We start from the raw sequence: 14,125 nt of genomic DNA, 5'->3' as shown, positions 1-14,125 counted from the left end.
CAAATGCTACAAATTGAAAACTAGGGGCTATACAAAACTTGGTTGTTTTTCTTAGTTTTGCAAAAAAAAAAAAAAATTGGAGCTTTTCACCTGATGAAAAATAGATGTGCCTATTTTGAGGATTTTTTGTGATTTTAAATCCAAATAAACTTGGGGTGTGCCCCAAATTTTACACTCGCTTCATACGCCTGAAAATGGCTGCAAACAGATGCACTATTGTCCAACAGTCTTTGACCCTGAGTCAGAACCGGAAGTGGAGCCTCCTGTGCAATTCAAGCACACAGCCAACAATTTCTGAATGTTAAGTCAATAAAACACCTGCTATTTCCAGATGCCATTGTACAGCTAGGGCTGGACATAACTACGTACCAATACTATCAATGTCGAGGTGAGTATATGATCAATGCTTGAGGGGTGAGATCAGTACTTCAGTTTGCAGTTTTTCTACATAATGTCTACTTGAATTTCATGCCAGCGAGTATGCAGGAAAACACTAAATATCAGAAGCTTGCATTTTGAATTTGAGAGCAGGATTTTATACATTTGGTGAAGTTTGCACTGAACTTCTGCTTTCTTTCAAATACAGTTTAGTTCCCCCACAAGCACAGCATCACTGCTTCACAAACATTCTGCATATGGCACATCTCTCTCACTGAGCAATCCGTGATCAGAGGTGCTATGTTGGCATAACATCTAAACTGTCTATTCAGACACCTGAAAAGATAACTCAAAATATACACTTATGCAAAGATGCATATACCTCAAACCTGACATATTAACATGGCTGAATGTAATGGCCTGGTTGTGTTAACTATTAAAGGGGAAATTGCATCCCTATGTAGGTTACCTGCAGATTACAATTACAGACTCAGTTATCCTTAAAAAATAAGACGGATATTAGCAAATACCTGACGGAACCTCAAGTCTCTTGGGCTCATCATGCAAACTACTTCTCAGAACGTTTATAAACGGCATAATGAGAAGCATTGTTGTGACGATGTGCTGAAGGCGGAGTGTCGCTAAGAGCAGGATCTTCTTAAAGACACGGGCCAGTTTCAAAGAGTCAAAATGCGAAGTCAGTTTTCTTGAGTCATGTTTGATATGCACTTCAGTTTTAGAACTGAAGGTAACAGTTACTTGATTGTGTAATAAAATAGCACAGTGCCTGAGAAAACGTATCAGAAAATGCATAATACTGCCCCTTTAGTAGTCAGGTTGTTTTAGAAATGTCTGGGTTTTTTTTTTGATATTGAAAAACATTGTTGATAGAAGACGGCTTGGTGCTTTTTTTTAAGCGCTTGGACTGGTTGGCATCCAAATGGACTGAACTTTGCAAAATAGGTCCCTTTTAAGAAGTTCTTAGTCTTTTCTACAGTCGTCCTCCTGTATGTCATCACAGCAGTACTCCTTCATTATTCTGCTTACAGGTTCAGGAGCATTGAACTGAGAAGTACTTTGCATGATGAGCTCAGCGGTTTCACAGTTGACTATTCATTATGAGCGTAAACTATAATAACCCACTATATAGCTTAAGAGAAGTCTCCCATCTGTCTGGCAAACAGACCTCTGAAGTCTCTCACGCATCACACAGCAGTTGTCTCTCTCATGTCCACGTTGGTTTAGCCATAATTCATCAAAGGTAGGATGCTGAATGAATGGTAGCCGAGAAAGTATGGCAGGAATCTTCTTTGATCTCAAGCACTTTGCCGTGCATCAGAGAGAGCTCTTTGTTTTGCTGCTGTCTGCGGTGTGACATTTTTGAGGCAAATTTCAAATCTGATGAAATACATGAAGATCTGTTGTTTGAGAAGAAGACAGAAGAAATAAATGCTGCTGTATGTTGTTTCTAAAATGGAGCTTTACAGTACCAGTTCTCAGGACGCTCTTGTCAGCATAACTCCCGGCTTATGGTGGCGTTCACTTTCAGCAGTTAAATATTAAAATCAACCTTTGGATTTCTTAGCGTCAGCACCTCCTTTTTTAAAGACTTTGACCTTTGGACGCTGACCGTCCAAAGGTCTCCACCTCACTCGCTGTACAGACAAAAACATTAATTGTTGCACGTTGCTGGAGGCATCCTATACCTCAGCTGAATTCATTTTATTATATTAGACAGGCACTTTCTTGACTTCCTTATGCACTTTGAATTGCCCTTTACGTCTCTTCTTGAAACAGCTAAATGTTTGATCATTTGTTGGTTTGATCTTTTTTCTTTTCACGTTTATTTTTGTCAAAGTAATTTATCAAAGCTTTCCAAGTACATGTGGGTAATATAGATGTATGTAAGCTTGTGTCACTCTTATTAGAATTATTTTACCAATTTCACTCTATTTGGCCTTTGTGCCAAAACAATGACATGACGTTTGTTCATCCTGCTGCTCAACAACACAAAGCGAGTGTTTTTTTTTTTTTTTTTTTTTTTTTGTGAAGCTCAAATCACACACAAGCTGTTTCTGTTACAGGGAAATAAAAGAGCAAAGGTAAAGGAACATTACATGAAAATGGCAAAATAAATTAAATAGTAAAATTTAAGTATCGCTAAACGTGTAGAAATATAATCTAAATAAAATGTCAAAACATGATAAAGAATAACTAATAAAATAGACTTTGATCTTCATGACTTTCCCTAATCATCATTTATGCAAATGCATTTCCTATCACACTGCTATTGCAATTTGATCTCTGTATTCTCTTGTTGTAGTTTGTGAAAACAGGCTTCTAAAAATGTGCTAATTAAAGCGTTTGGGCACGAATGACGTTCCCTGGGGTTTCGATTGTGCGATTTCCAGGTTTGTCCACACGGTGGAGCCATTGGACCGCTGCAGCATCTCTGCTTTGATCAGCCTGGAAACGGCAACAGGCAGACGCGGTTGTTGCTCTCCTTCTGGTTAACTGTATAGTTTAGACAGCCTGGATGTATATATTGATCTAATGTCGTAGTTTCTCAAATTAACAGTAAAATAAGCAGAACTTTGTTTTTGAACCTTTTTTTGTCACCTTTATCCTTCTTTACCAAAACCTACAGAGAAGATAACTTGGTATTTAATGTTAAGTTACTACTGCCTTTCATTTATTTTTGGAGTTGCCCTCCCTTCTTTCGGTGTGATGGCGCCTGGGTGTGGTTAGTTGTTTTTGTTGTTGTTGTTGTTGTTGTTGTTGTTGTTGTTGTTGTTTTTGAGGGCTTTTTTTTTTTTTGCAGAAGCTACCTTCGTGTGTTTGTTTCCCAAGGCTGACCGTCATGTCATCATCTTTCGGTCTTTATTGCAGACATACAATAGAACAGCTGACAATGTGCAGCCATAGTAACGCCACGCCGCTCCTCTCCCTGAAGTGATGTGAATGGAAAGTGAAGAGCTGCTGCTGCTGCTGCTGCTGCTCCTCCTCCTCTCTCCAGGTTCAAGGTATAAAGGGAGTCTCCTCCTGCCGGTGTGATGGACGAGGAGGAGCCCAGATTCCAGCAGCCTCTGGCGCCTCCAGTATCTGCCAGATTGAGCGGATGCGCGGATGATGGGAGCGGCTGGGGGACCGAGATGAAGAGATTCACGCTTGGAGGCGGGGCTGCACGCAAAAGCTCCAGCAACAACAACGAGCTGTGGCTCCTGCAGGACGAGGACTCCTTTAAGGAACCTCTGGGCACCGCTGACAGCGCCGACTCCGCTTTGTTATGCCCCGGGGAGGCTGCTGGTGGCCGGGGCGGCTCCGCGTCAGAGCACCACAGAGGGGACACAGTTTCGGAGGCAAGCGTGACAGGAGCGGGGCCCGTCGGAATGATATGCAACAAGAACGGAGACTGTAGAAGGGACCCGACCAGTTCAGGGAGCCTGTCTTCTCTCATCTCCAGACAAGAGAAGCAGGCGGATGGAGCCGTAGAGAATGAGGACGGAAAGGGGCAGTCCGGGGGGATGGACGCCTCTGTCACTTCCGTGGGGTCCCTAATTCAGGGGCCCGTCGGGACTGAGGTCAAGACCAGCGCAGCGACGGAGAAGAAGGACTCCAGAGTTTCCTTCTCCAACGCCACGACTAGTAAAGGTCAGATGCCGCCGGGCGTGGAGTCAAGAAACTCTGTCACTTTCTCTAAAGCGGAGGACAGTTCTCAGATAGTTCCGGACGATGGGGACACAAGGGGGAACCAGACGTACATGCAGCGGCAGTTCAGCTCCATGCTCCAGCCTGGAGTTAACAAATTCTCCCTGCGCATGTTCGGGAGCCAGAAGGCGGTGGAGAAGGAGCAGGAGCGCGTAAAGTCTGCGGGGAACTGGATTATCCATCCATACAGCGACTTCAGGTACGGGGCGGTCTGCAATGGGTTCGAGAACATAAAGTTTTACTGTATGTGAATGGAAGTAAAATAATAATAATTAAAAAAAAAAAAGGCAACGATTTCTGATGTCAGCAAATGATGTTCGATAGACTAAAAATTATACACATGACCAAACATATCAAATGTAGCCTAAACACCCCCTTTTTTTTAAAGTACACGCAAAAATAATTATTTATCATTAAGCATACTCAGTTCTTTTTATCTTTCCCATTTGAATGGACACATATTGAGATTTATTGAGGCCGCTGGTCAATGTTTTTCATCGTCCATTTGATAAAATGCTGCGTTCACACCAGTGCTTTTTAATCATCTGGGCTCAGGCAAGCCATGTCAGTTTTGTACAAGTTTCTTCGGAATACGTAGAAAAAGTCGATTTCAGCACCATGGATAGTTCAAGCTATCGTCCATTTTCTTTACTAAACGCCCTTCTCTCATACAGGAATTTATCAATAAATTAGAATATCACAAAAAAGTTAATTTATGTCATTAATTAAGTTTAAAAGAAAAAAAAACTGCACACAGTGATGTTCCAAGACATTATTTGTGTTTATTTAATTGTTAGAACGTAGACATGTCTAATATTGATTAAGTGATTTTTGATTAACATAAAGAAGTTTTGTTATAGTCAGGTTATGAGCCACTATCAGGACGGAGAATGCCAACTTCTCACTTGTCCAGGAAACAAGTCATTGACAGCTTTAGCCATAAAAGCTACCTCCTAATTAAGCTAACTGCTAACAGGTAGTTAGCTTAAATACTAAGCTACCTGTTAGCTTACTATGGTGAAGACAACATAAAAACCTGCTGTCTTCAGTATTAGAAAATAGAAGACAACATTCATATATTGTCTCCAATATTGGAATGTTTAGTGAAAGGAAACGGTGTGGCACCAGAAGGTGACAAGCAACTAGAATAACAACAACCTCATTGGGTGTGAGAAACGGCCCAGAAATTTTAGAGGACTGTTTCCCTCTGCTGGCATCCTTGATGGAGATGCTGGTTTCATTTTCCAACAGGACTACCAAGTATCAATACCTGATTTGATGACTATGCTGAACTCACCTGATACAAACCCAATACAGAATCTATGGAGTGCACACCAGAGCCAACAATGCAAAATGGCCGACGGCTGTCATAAACGCATGGCTAACCATGCCATGCTGCACTGATGCAGTAATACAAAAAGAGCCACAGTTGAGTATTGAGTCAATAGAACATAAACATAGTCGTAAGTTATAAGTCAATAAACATTTTATGAAACATTAAAATGCTGAGACAACTGAAATATTGGGTTTTCAATAGCAATAAGCTATAACCATAAAAAACTGATAGAAATACATGCGTAAAGGTTATCACTCTGCATGTAAGGAAACTGCACAATAAATAAGTTGCACTTTTTGAATTGATCTAGTAAAATAAAACAAACTTTTCAATGATTTCTGAATCAAACGTTGGTCGTGAAAATGGTGAAAAATGAATAAAGTGAGAAAATTAAAGTAATCTCTATCAGCTTATATCTCTGTTGTAAATGTCAGCACTGTTTTCTAAGTATGTCCCCATCAAGGGTGATTTGCTTCATGCTGTTCCAGTAAAAGTTAAGAATGCTGCTGGGGCCTGAACAGCATCTTTGCAAGCATGTGATATCAGTGTGCTAATAGCAGCACTGTGTCTAGACAGTTCAGATTTTACTGTGCCCTTAATTCTTATTGACAGCCACAATAAACATGTGTAAACATCCTTAAAATAAAATTCATCTTCATAACACTGAAGCGTTTAAGAAAAGGTGGACTTGTAATTTGAATACCTTCCTTTAGAATATATAAAAAAGTCCACTTTATGAGTTTTTTTTTTTTGTCGTTGTTGTTGATGTTTTACAAAATCACTGTCACTGCATGTTTTATATTGTTTATTTATCCATTATTTTACCAGGAAGTTTCATGAGATAAAATCTTTTTCGCTGGGGATGCCTGGCCAAGTGGCACACCGGTGAATAAATACAAAACTTTATCTGTAGCTGTAAACTATATTAACATTGACTGAGATTTTTAAAGAAAAAGTTCCTGTTTTCCAATGAGTTCATGATGCAACACCCTCTAACAGCATTTGTTGGGACTTTGAGAAATAATCCTAAGATTATCCTTAGTTCTATCTGATGAAAGCAAACTATGCCAGTTACAGTCCCAGAGTTGTTTGGCAACTTCCACTTATTTATCGCAATGCCTTGACAGAAAAAGCTTTTTAATGCCATGCCTGTCAAAAAAAAGGCCTGCCGTGTCACATCTACAAGTTTTATGGCCACTTTGTGTTCCCAAGGTGACACTTTTTTTTTGCAGCAGTAACAATAAACTTTGAAGGTTTCTTTCACTTCTGTTACCTTCCTGCTCACTATTCACTACTGTTGGTCTCCCAACTAACCTTCTTTCTCACACCTGATGTAATGGCAAAGTAACAAGATTTAAAAAACAAAAACAAAACAAGAAAAGCAAAGTTAATCATAATCAATATCACCAATTAAAAATGTCATATTCATTTTATTTTGTCTCTTCCCTTTTTAAGGGGTCTTAGAGAAACAGGCCTCTGTGTCTCATGCTGTCATAACTCAAGTGTCTTATTCAAGTGAAAACAAAAGACTCAAACATATTCTTCAGTTGCATATATTTTATTGGGAGGCCAAACAAAGACGGTTATTTCTAAATACTGATTTTATTTCCGCCACAGAATAAATATACTGAAATCAAAGCAACATCTAACAGATTTTTAAGCTACTGCGATTAAAGACGGATATATTTGAAGGATCTTCACCACCAATTCTGGTAGCTGCTGTAGATGACCTTAAGTCAGAGCAAACACAGAAATACGTATTCATAACGTATCATGTTGAAAGCTTCAGCATTGGACCCGGCACGGACAAGTCTTTACTTTAATCATCTTCTGCTCAGGTTCTATTGGGACTTTACCATGCTGATGTTCATGGTCGGCAACCTGATCATCATCCCGGTTGGGATTACTTTCTTCAAAGACGAGACGACAACGCCCTGGATCATCTTCAACGTGGTCTCGGACACCTTCTTCCTCATGGACCTGGTGCTCAACTTCAGGACGGGCATCGTGTTCGAAGACAACACTGAGATCATCCTGGATCCCAAGAAGATCAAGAAGAAGTACCTGAAGAGCTGGTTCATCGTGGACTTTGTTTCCTCCATACCTGTGGATTATATCTTCCTCATTGTGGAGAAGGGCATCGACTCGGAGGTGTACAAGACGGCCCGGGCGCTGCGCATCGTCCGGTTCACAAAGATCCTCAGCCTGCTGCGCCTCCTCAGGCTGTCCAGACTCATCCGTTACATCCACCAGTGGGAGGAGGTACGCTAATGTTCACGTTTTGTCCTTTAAGTGCAGGAAAAGGAAGATGGTTTGGTACCCATCACCAGTGGGTAAACAGTCACTGACGAAAAGCACCGGGGTTTTGTTTCACTTTAGTATCTAACTGCAACAAAATACAGATTTCAGCTAGAAAAGTGCTTTGTTTGTTTAAGTGTTATAATTCAAATTACAAAATAAGTTTAGTTTATCAGTTGTAGGAGTAAACAACTTTGAAATTGAAACTATTTTTTTTTAAAAGTGGGAATAAACAAACAAGTTCTGATTTTAGAAATATGCCAAAATTTTGCAAGTCTTCTCTTGTATTTCTTTGTTAAGGTTTTCACACCAAAATCCAAACAGAACGAGTGACTTGTCTTCAACTTTTCTATCCCACGTTCTGCCTGTGCAGACAACGTCAGTATGTGCAGGATGTGGCAAAGTTTTCACATAATCGGACATTTTTCAACCTCCGTCCCTCCGCCACTTTCGCTTTACAGCACAGGCGCTCATCGCTCTTACGTCGGAAGCCGCGAGAAATGTCCAGTTTAATCCACATAATCATAATAAAGAGGTATCGGCCTCTCCCAAAAGCGAATGCGTTCCGACCATGCTTAAACTAATGATGAAAAATTGGATTTCTCTGCAGCAGCTCATGCGATTAAACAAGTAATTGTGTTTCACATATCTCGACCGTGCATCCGTTCATAATAGCTTTCCTACAGGTGGATAAATGAGGTTTTACAATGCGGTATCACAGTAAACCCGGTGGCTGGATTATAGATCACCGTAACCCAGTTTACTGATGCAGTTAATTAAAGCGTAGTATATGCTTGTCGGTAGGAAAGTAAAAAGGCAGCGTCGTGGGAACATGAACAAACATTTCGGTGAAATTAACTGCATTTTTTTTTTTCGTTTCTCTTAACACAGATTTTATCTTTACAGTTTTATGAGACATGACAAACAAGGCATGAGAAGGAGCTTAAAGACTAACTGAACGAGAGCAAAAAAAACAAAAAAAAAAACAAACAAAAGATGCATCTAATAATGCCCAGAATTCTTCGTTCCCCATGTATTAGCTTGATCTAAAACAGATTTTCAAAAATTGTTTAATTTCACCAACATGTTGGGTCTGAGTGGAAATGATATTAATGTTTTGAAATGGCCCAAACAGAAACCCAAGTTCAATCTGATTGGAATTTGTGAAAATAGCTAAAGATTAGCATGATGGCTAAATATTAGTACAATGATTTATCACCAAGGAAACATGCAAAAAGCTGGTCACTGTTTGTAAGAAAGGGTTGGAAGTTTCCATTTTTATATATATATATATATATATATATATATATATATATATATATATATATATATATATATATATATATATATGTCTAATTTCTGAAATTCTGTCTTTTACTTACTTCTTACAGCATTAAATGGGGCTCTGGTAAAAGGTATAAAAGATCAATGTTATTTCTGACTAGGGCGTCTCATTTAAGCCCTGTATTAAACAGGTTTCCAGGACTTTCATTTTTATCTCAGAAATATTGCCAAAATTATAATTATTGTTATTTTAAGGGTAGGCTCTTAAAATAACAATCAGGAAGTCCAAAAAATATTAGTGAACATCCTTCAGTTGACCCAAAACCTTGCAGCAAGAGTTCTGATGAAAATTTAAAAAATAATAATAATAATAATTTATTTCCAACTTCTGCTTCTCTTCATTTATTCCCTGTTAAATCAAGTTGCTTTAGTTTCTCTTCAGTTCTTTCATTTGTTCTTATTTATTAAACACTTAGCATGTTTCTATTTATTGTGAGACTTGTCCAGTTAAACTGGTTAAGTGGAGGACAAACAGAAATGAGTCAGGCCTGTAATAAAAGTCCAAGCAGATCAACAGCATCTAACACAAGACCGACAAGATCCATTAACCTTCAGCTGCTCCGTCTTTGCTAACATTTTTTTTTTCTTTTTGAGAAGTTATTTTATTTTGATTTAACACTGGTTCAACCTTTGAGTTTGTTTACATTCAGCTTAAAATGGCCTAAAAAAATAGAAAAATGTACAAGATATTTGAAAAGTCACAAGAAAATCTTAAAATAACACAAGAAAGCAAAATAAAAGCAGCTTATGGATGACTCATCATTTTGCAGAGAAAATAAGCTTCATCAATAGACAGATGCATTATCGTTCGTCATATGCTCCATCATGGCTGCACAAACAACAGTTACTGCCTGGTTTACCGGCCGCATGTGCTTTTATTAATTTGCGCACAAACAGATCAGTCTGACAAACCAAACATCTACCATCCGACGTGTATGTGTGTGTATGTGCGTGTGTGTGTGTGTGTGTGTGTGTATGTGCGTGTGTGCGTGTGCTCTGAAGAAGCCGCTGCTCCTCTGATTACAGAGTGGTAATTTAAGTTCAGTGAGAGGCACAATTACCGATTCAAACGCAGCAGCAAAAATAATGGCTCTGGCCTGAACTGCTTAGTTCAGCCGAGCTCAGCTCTGCTCAGCTCGATCCAGACTTTAGATCCCCTCCTCTCTGCTCAGCTTACTTCTCTGCAGGTGGTGCTCTCTAGAAGATCACCTGTGTGTTGTAATGATTTCAATAACCTTTTCCAGGTGAGGACTTAAACAGAAGGCTTTTTTTTTTTTTTTTTTTCTTTTTTTACCTTATCAGAAATTTGAACCAGCACTAAGGAAGTCATGAGCATCAGTGAGAACATAGGGGGTCATTTCCTGATGCAGGAGCCACATGATGCTGCTGTTTTGTTTTCAGGTTAATGAGAGCCTGAGTCCACAGCCAGCATTCACACAGTATAAAGGAATGGATTATTTTTTATATATATATTCCTCCTTCCGGTTGTGATCACGGTGATGTGCTATGACCCAGATTGTGGTGTGACATTGACACATAGCCAGGCGCTGTTATGGTGTCAGGAGGAGTATTAGTCCTGGAGACTCATTAATCACAATGTGAACGGCGCCTAATCAAAGGGTGAGCTCCACATCTTGTCCATCTTGCTCACCCTTAACCGACCTAAACCATTAAGTTCATGGACATTTTTCAAACGCATACGAAACAAAAGGGAGAAAAAGCACCGGCTTTGGTGGTGCATTATGCAGTATTTATGAGTACAACAGATTAAAGAATGGAAGAAGAACTTTGTTCATTGGAGATATTTGCAGAATCTTAAAGCGTTTCTTATTTAAATCTTTTATTCTGCTGATCTGGTAAGAGAAGCCCGCATTACTTTGGAGCCAAACTTACAATGCACTTTACTTGGGCATGACTATATATAAAAAAAATCCTGTGCTTGAAATTATTTATTTCATTTTGTAGAAATCAATACCAATTCATACTAGATAGTTAGTCACTCCTCCTATGAACTCCTTGCATGAACTACGGTATAGTTCATGTAAATTGGTTGTTTTTTTTTTGGTTCAGATCCAAATTTTCTGTAGGTTTGAGATCTGTTTTGGATCATTCATCCTGTTTGAACACTCAGTTGTAGAGATGGTAACCTTTTATGTTACTTATCATAAAACAAATGTGTTTTATGATAAGAATTTAGATTTATCTAGAAAACGGTAAGTGTTTGAGACCTCAAAACTGGCAGCATTGTCAGAATTGCTATTTTCTCTATTGTTAGTCTTATGAAAGGATCAATAAGTAACAATACATTTGAAAATACAATTAAACCCAGAAGGCGTGTGCAGTTTAGTGATAAATCTCACACTTTTTTATGTTATGGTCTCCTGATAAAGAGACCTACGTAAAGATTGGCATGCCTTTTAAGAACAGGTTTTGTGTTTGTGTCAAATAATTTAGTGGTAATCCTCTATCTTTATTGTGCCATCAATTTTGTGCAGTGCACCAGTCCTTCTTGCTGTCAAACAGACCCTCAGCATGATGCTACCACCACCGTAGCCCTAGGTTTCAAAGTGTCATATTGATCCCTACAAACAATCCTCATGTCTTCACAAGAAATAAGCTCAGTGTTTGCAAAGTTTAGTTCTTCTGATTAACCCCTAACATGTAATAAGGCCCAGTGGCACTGAATTATCTTAAAGTCCATGGCTTATGTCTAGGGAGTCCCCAGTTTGCTCTTGAACATCTTAAGAAATCCTTCTGGGGCCGACAGCTTAGGTTGTTAGCTGAAGCCAAACACGCATCAAAAACTGGTCTCAGTTTTGATAAAGAAGGCTTGCATGAAATTTCTGGGTATGTCCTAAATTTAACTCTACTCAAATTTTATAAACTATGTTTAAAAGTTGCCTCTCTTTCAGTAAACCAACCAGTTATGAATAAACTTCACAATTTCTACGTATTTACAAATAAGGAAACCAGAATTATCCCTGTTGACGGCAACACAAAGCATGTGGTTTTAGTGCAGGTTCCCGGAGGCCATTTATTCAAAAACCAGTGGATTTTATGTATATATTTGAGCCCATGAGTATAATTTCCAGCCTATGTGGATAGGAGTAAATTCACAATAAAATCAAACCTGTGCACTTATTTTTAGTAGTTGCAGAGAATGTATTTTGTATTATTGTTCCTTCCTGCAAAAAAAAAAAAAAAAAGACTCCAGTGCTTCATTAGCAGCTAAGATCCTTCCCAAGATAGGTCTGTGTAAACCTCTAAACGTCACAACATGCATATCGCAAGTGGAGAACAATATGATTTTTGTTTTTAATGTTCCAGCGACCTCGGCAGGGTCTCTGATGCGACTGGAGGAATGACAAAATCTCCCGACCTCGCTGCTCCCACACTGTAAAATTCCTGTGATCGTTTACATCTCCAGACACTTTCGGCCTATTTGACGTGTATCTTGCGAGAGATTAGCATGCTCCGGAACAAGAAGCCATCAGCTGGGCCCTCAGAGCCGGGGCTCTCTGCCACACATAAATATATAAACTTAGAAAGCAGACATGCAGTGTCTGGCCTACTTCGCTTGCCTGTTGGACACTTCTCCTGTCCCTTTTGGGCAAATACACTTTTACTTATGATTTAGTGACGCCTCTCCAGTTGGCCCAGTTAAATAAGGATTTCACACCATGTAAAATTACCCCCCACCACCCCGCCTCCCCTCGCACGCAGTGGCAACCCAGCCTGGCTGACTGCCAAGGAGACTGCAGTGATTAGTGTTGACCAGGCTGAGACCAGACTCTTACCTTAAGCAGAGAAGCAACACCAGCAAATCGCCCAGATGTTCATTTCAATCAAAATTTCTTCCTTGAACGTTCACAACTTTTCACCTGCGACCTGGCTCTAAACCTGTTGTATTAGACCTTTGAATACACGTCTCCGCCCCGCCACGGCTGAAGCTACTCTCCCTATTCGCAGATGAATGCCCCATGTTAAATGTGACATGTAGAAATAAGTACTAGATACGCATTTGTTTGTTTAAAGCACGTTCTTATTAGCCTAGATCTTATGGTAATGTGTAAAATCAACTTTGCACTAGAATTGATGCAACTCTATTATCTGGTTTCCAACAAATAATTGTTTGCTTTTATTTTTCTCTGTTATTACACATCTTTAAATGGATAGTCCTCCACTGATGGATGGATGGATGGATGGATGGATGGATGGATGGATGGAAGAAAGTAAAAAAAGTGAGAAAGAAAGAATAAAGACAGATATTTCGTCATCTTTATTCAGACATGTAAAATACCTCAATCAAACTTTTCCAGACATTGTTGGCACATTGTCATAAACTCTATTGTTATTTTGAATTGTACCTTTGGCTGACAAAATCTATAAACAAGACACAATTCATCAATTTTGCATCTTATTTTTGTGTCAGCAGCAGCTGGCCAGCCCATATTAGTTGAACTCCGGTGGTCTAAGTCATCAGCCACAGATTTTTGCATGTGATTTGTTTGACATGAAGAGCATTCAAAACTTTTCTATGAGTCAAAGGCAATTCATTAGTGTACCTCAGCTTATATTTCACTTGTTTTCCCCTTATTGCTTCATAATGAGCTGCTGTCGTGAAAAGCTTTCCGGTTAATGAAGACCTAGTCTGTAGAGTAGACTGGTCAAATAAAAGCCACATCTTCCAAAACAAAGCTTGGAAATCTGTTGCCGATGAATGTGTTGCACCGTTCTGGACGGGCGGTCAAAACAGATCCGGCTGTGTTTGCCATTCGCCGAGCTGTGACTGTGCCTGTTTAAACAATGATTGTTAATTCAAATCACACGTATAGCGCCGCTTCGTCCCTCCCAGCTCTCCGGTTGTGTAACCTCTCTTCCCGTCTCTGCTCCCGCTGACAGATCTTCCACATGACCTATGACCTGGCCAGTGCTGTGATGAGAATATTCAACCTGATCGGGATGATGCTGCTGCTGTGCCACTGGGACGGCTGTCTGCAGTTCCTCGTTCCCATGCTGCAGGACTTCCCGTCTGACTGCTGGGTGTCACTGAACAAGATG

General features: G+C 39.6%; 1 protein-coding gene across 1 annotated transcript; it reads left to right on the top strand.

The window, feature by feature from the left end:
- Positions 1-3,187: 3,187 nt before the first annotated feature.
- On the top strand, positions 3,188-14,122 carry LOC103133066 (potassium/sodium hyperpolarization-activated cyclic nucleotide-gated channel 2-like; the record flags this gene model as incomplete). The annotated part of the gene is made up of 3 exons (XM_007544830.2): positions 3,188-4,285; positions 7,261-7,684; positions 13,967-14,122. Coding segments are annotated over exons 1-3 (1,434 nt in total), but the record flags the coding sequence as incomplete, so codon positions are not given.
- Positions 14,123-14,125: the final 3 nt, after the last annotated feature.

The sequence above is a fragment of the Poecilia formosa genome, unplaced genomic scaffold, assembly GCF_000485575.1.
Source record: "Poecilia formosa unplaced genomic scaffold, Poecilia_formosa-5.1.2 Scaffold2220, whole genome shotgun sequence".
Lineage (NCBI taxonomy): Eukaryota > Metazoa > Chordata > Actinopteri > Cyprinodontiformes > Poeciliidae > Poecilia > Poecilia formosa.
Note: the sequence above shows the minus strand (reverse complement) of the source record. Positions and strands in the feature narration are given on the sequence as shown.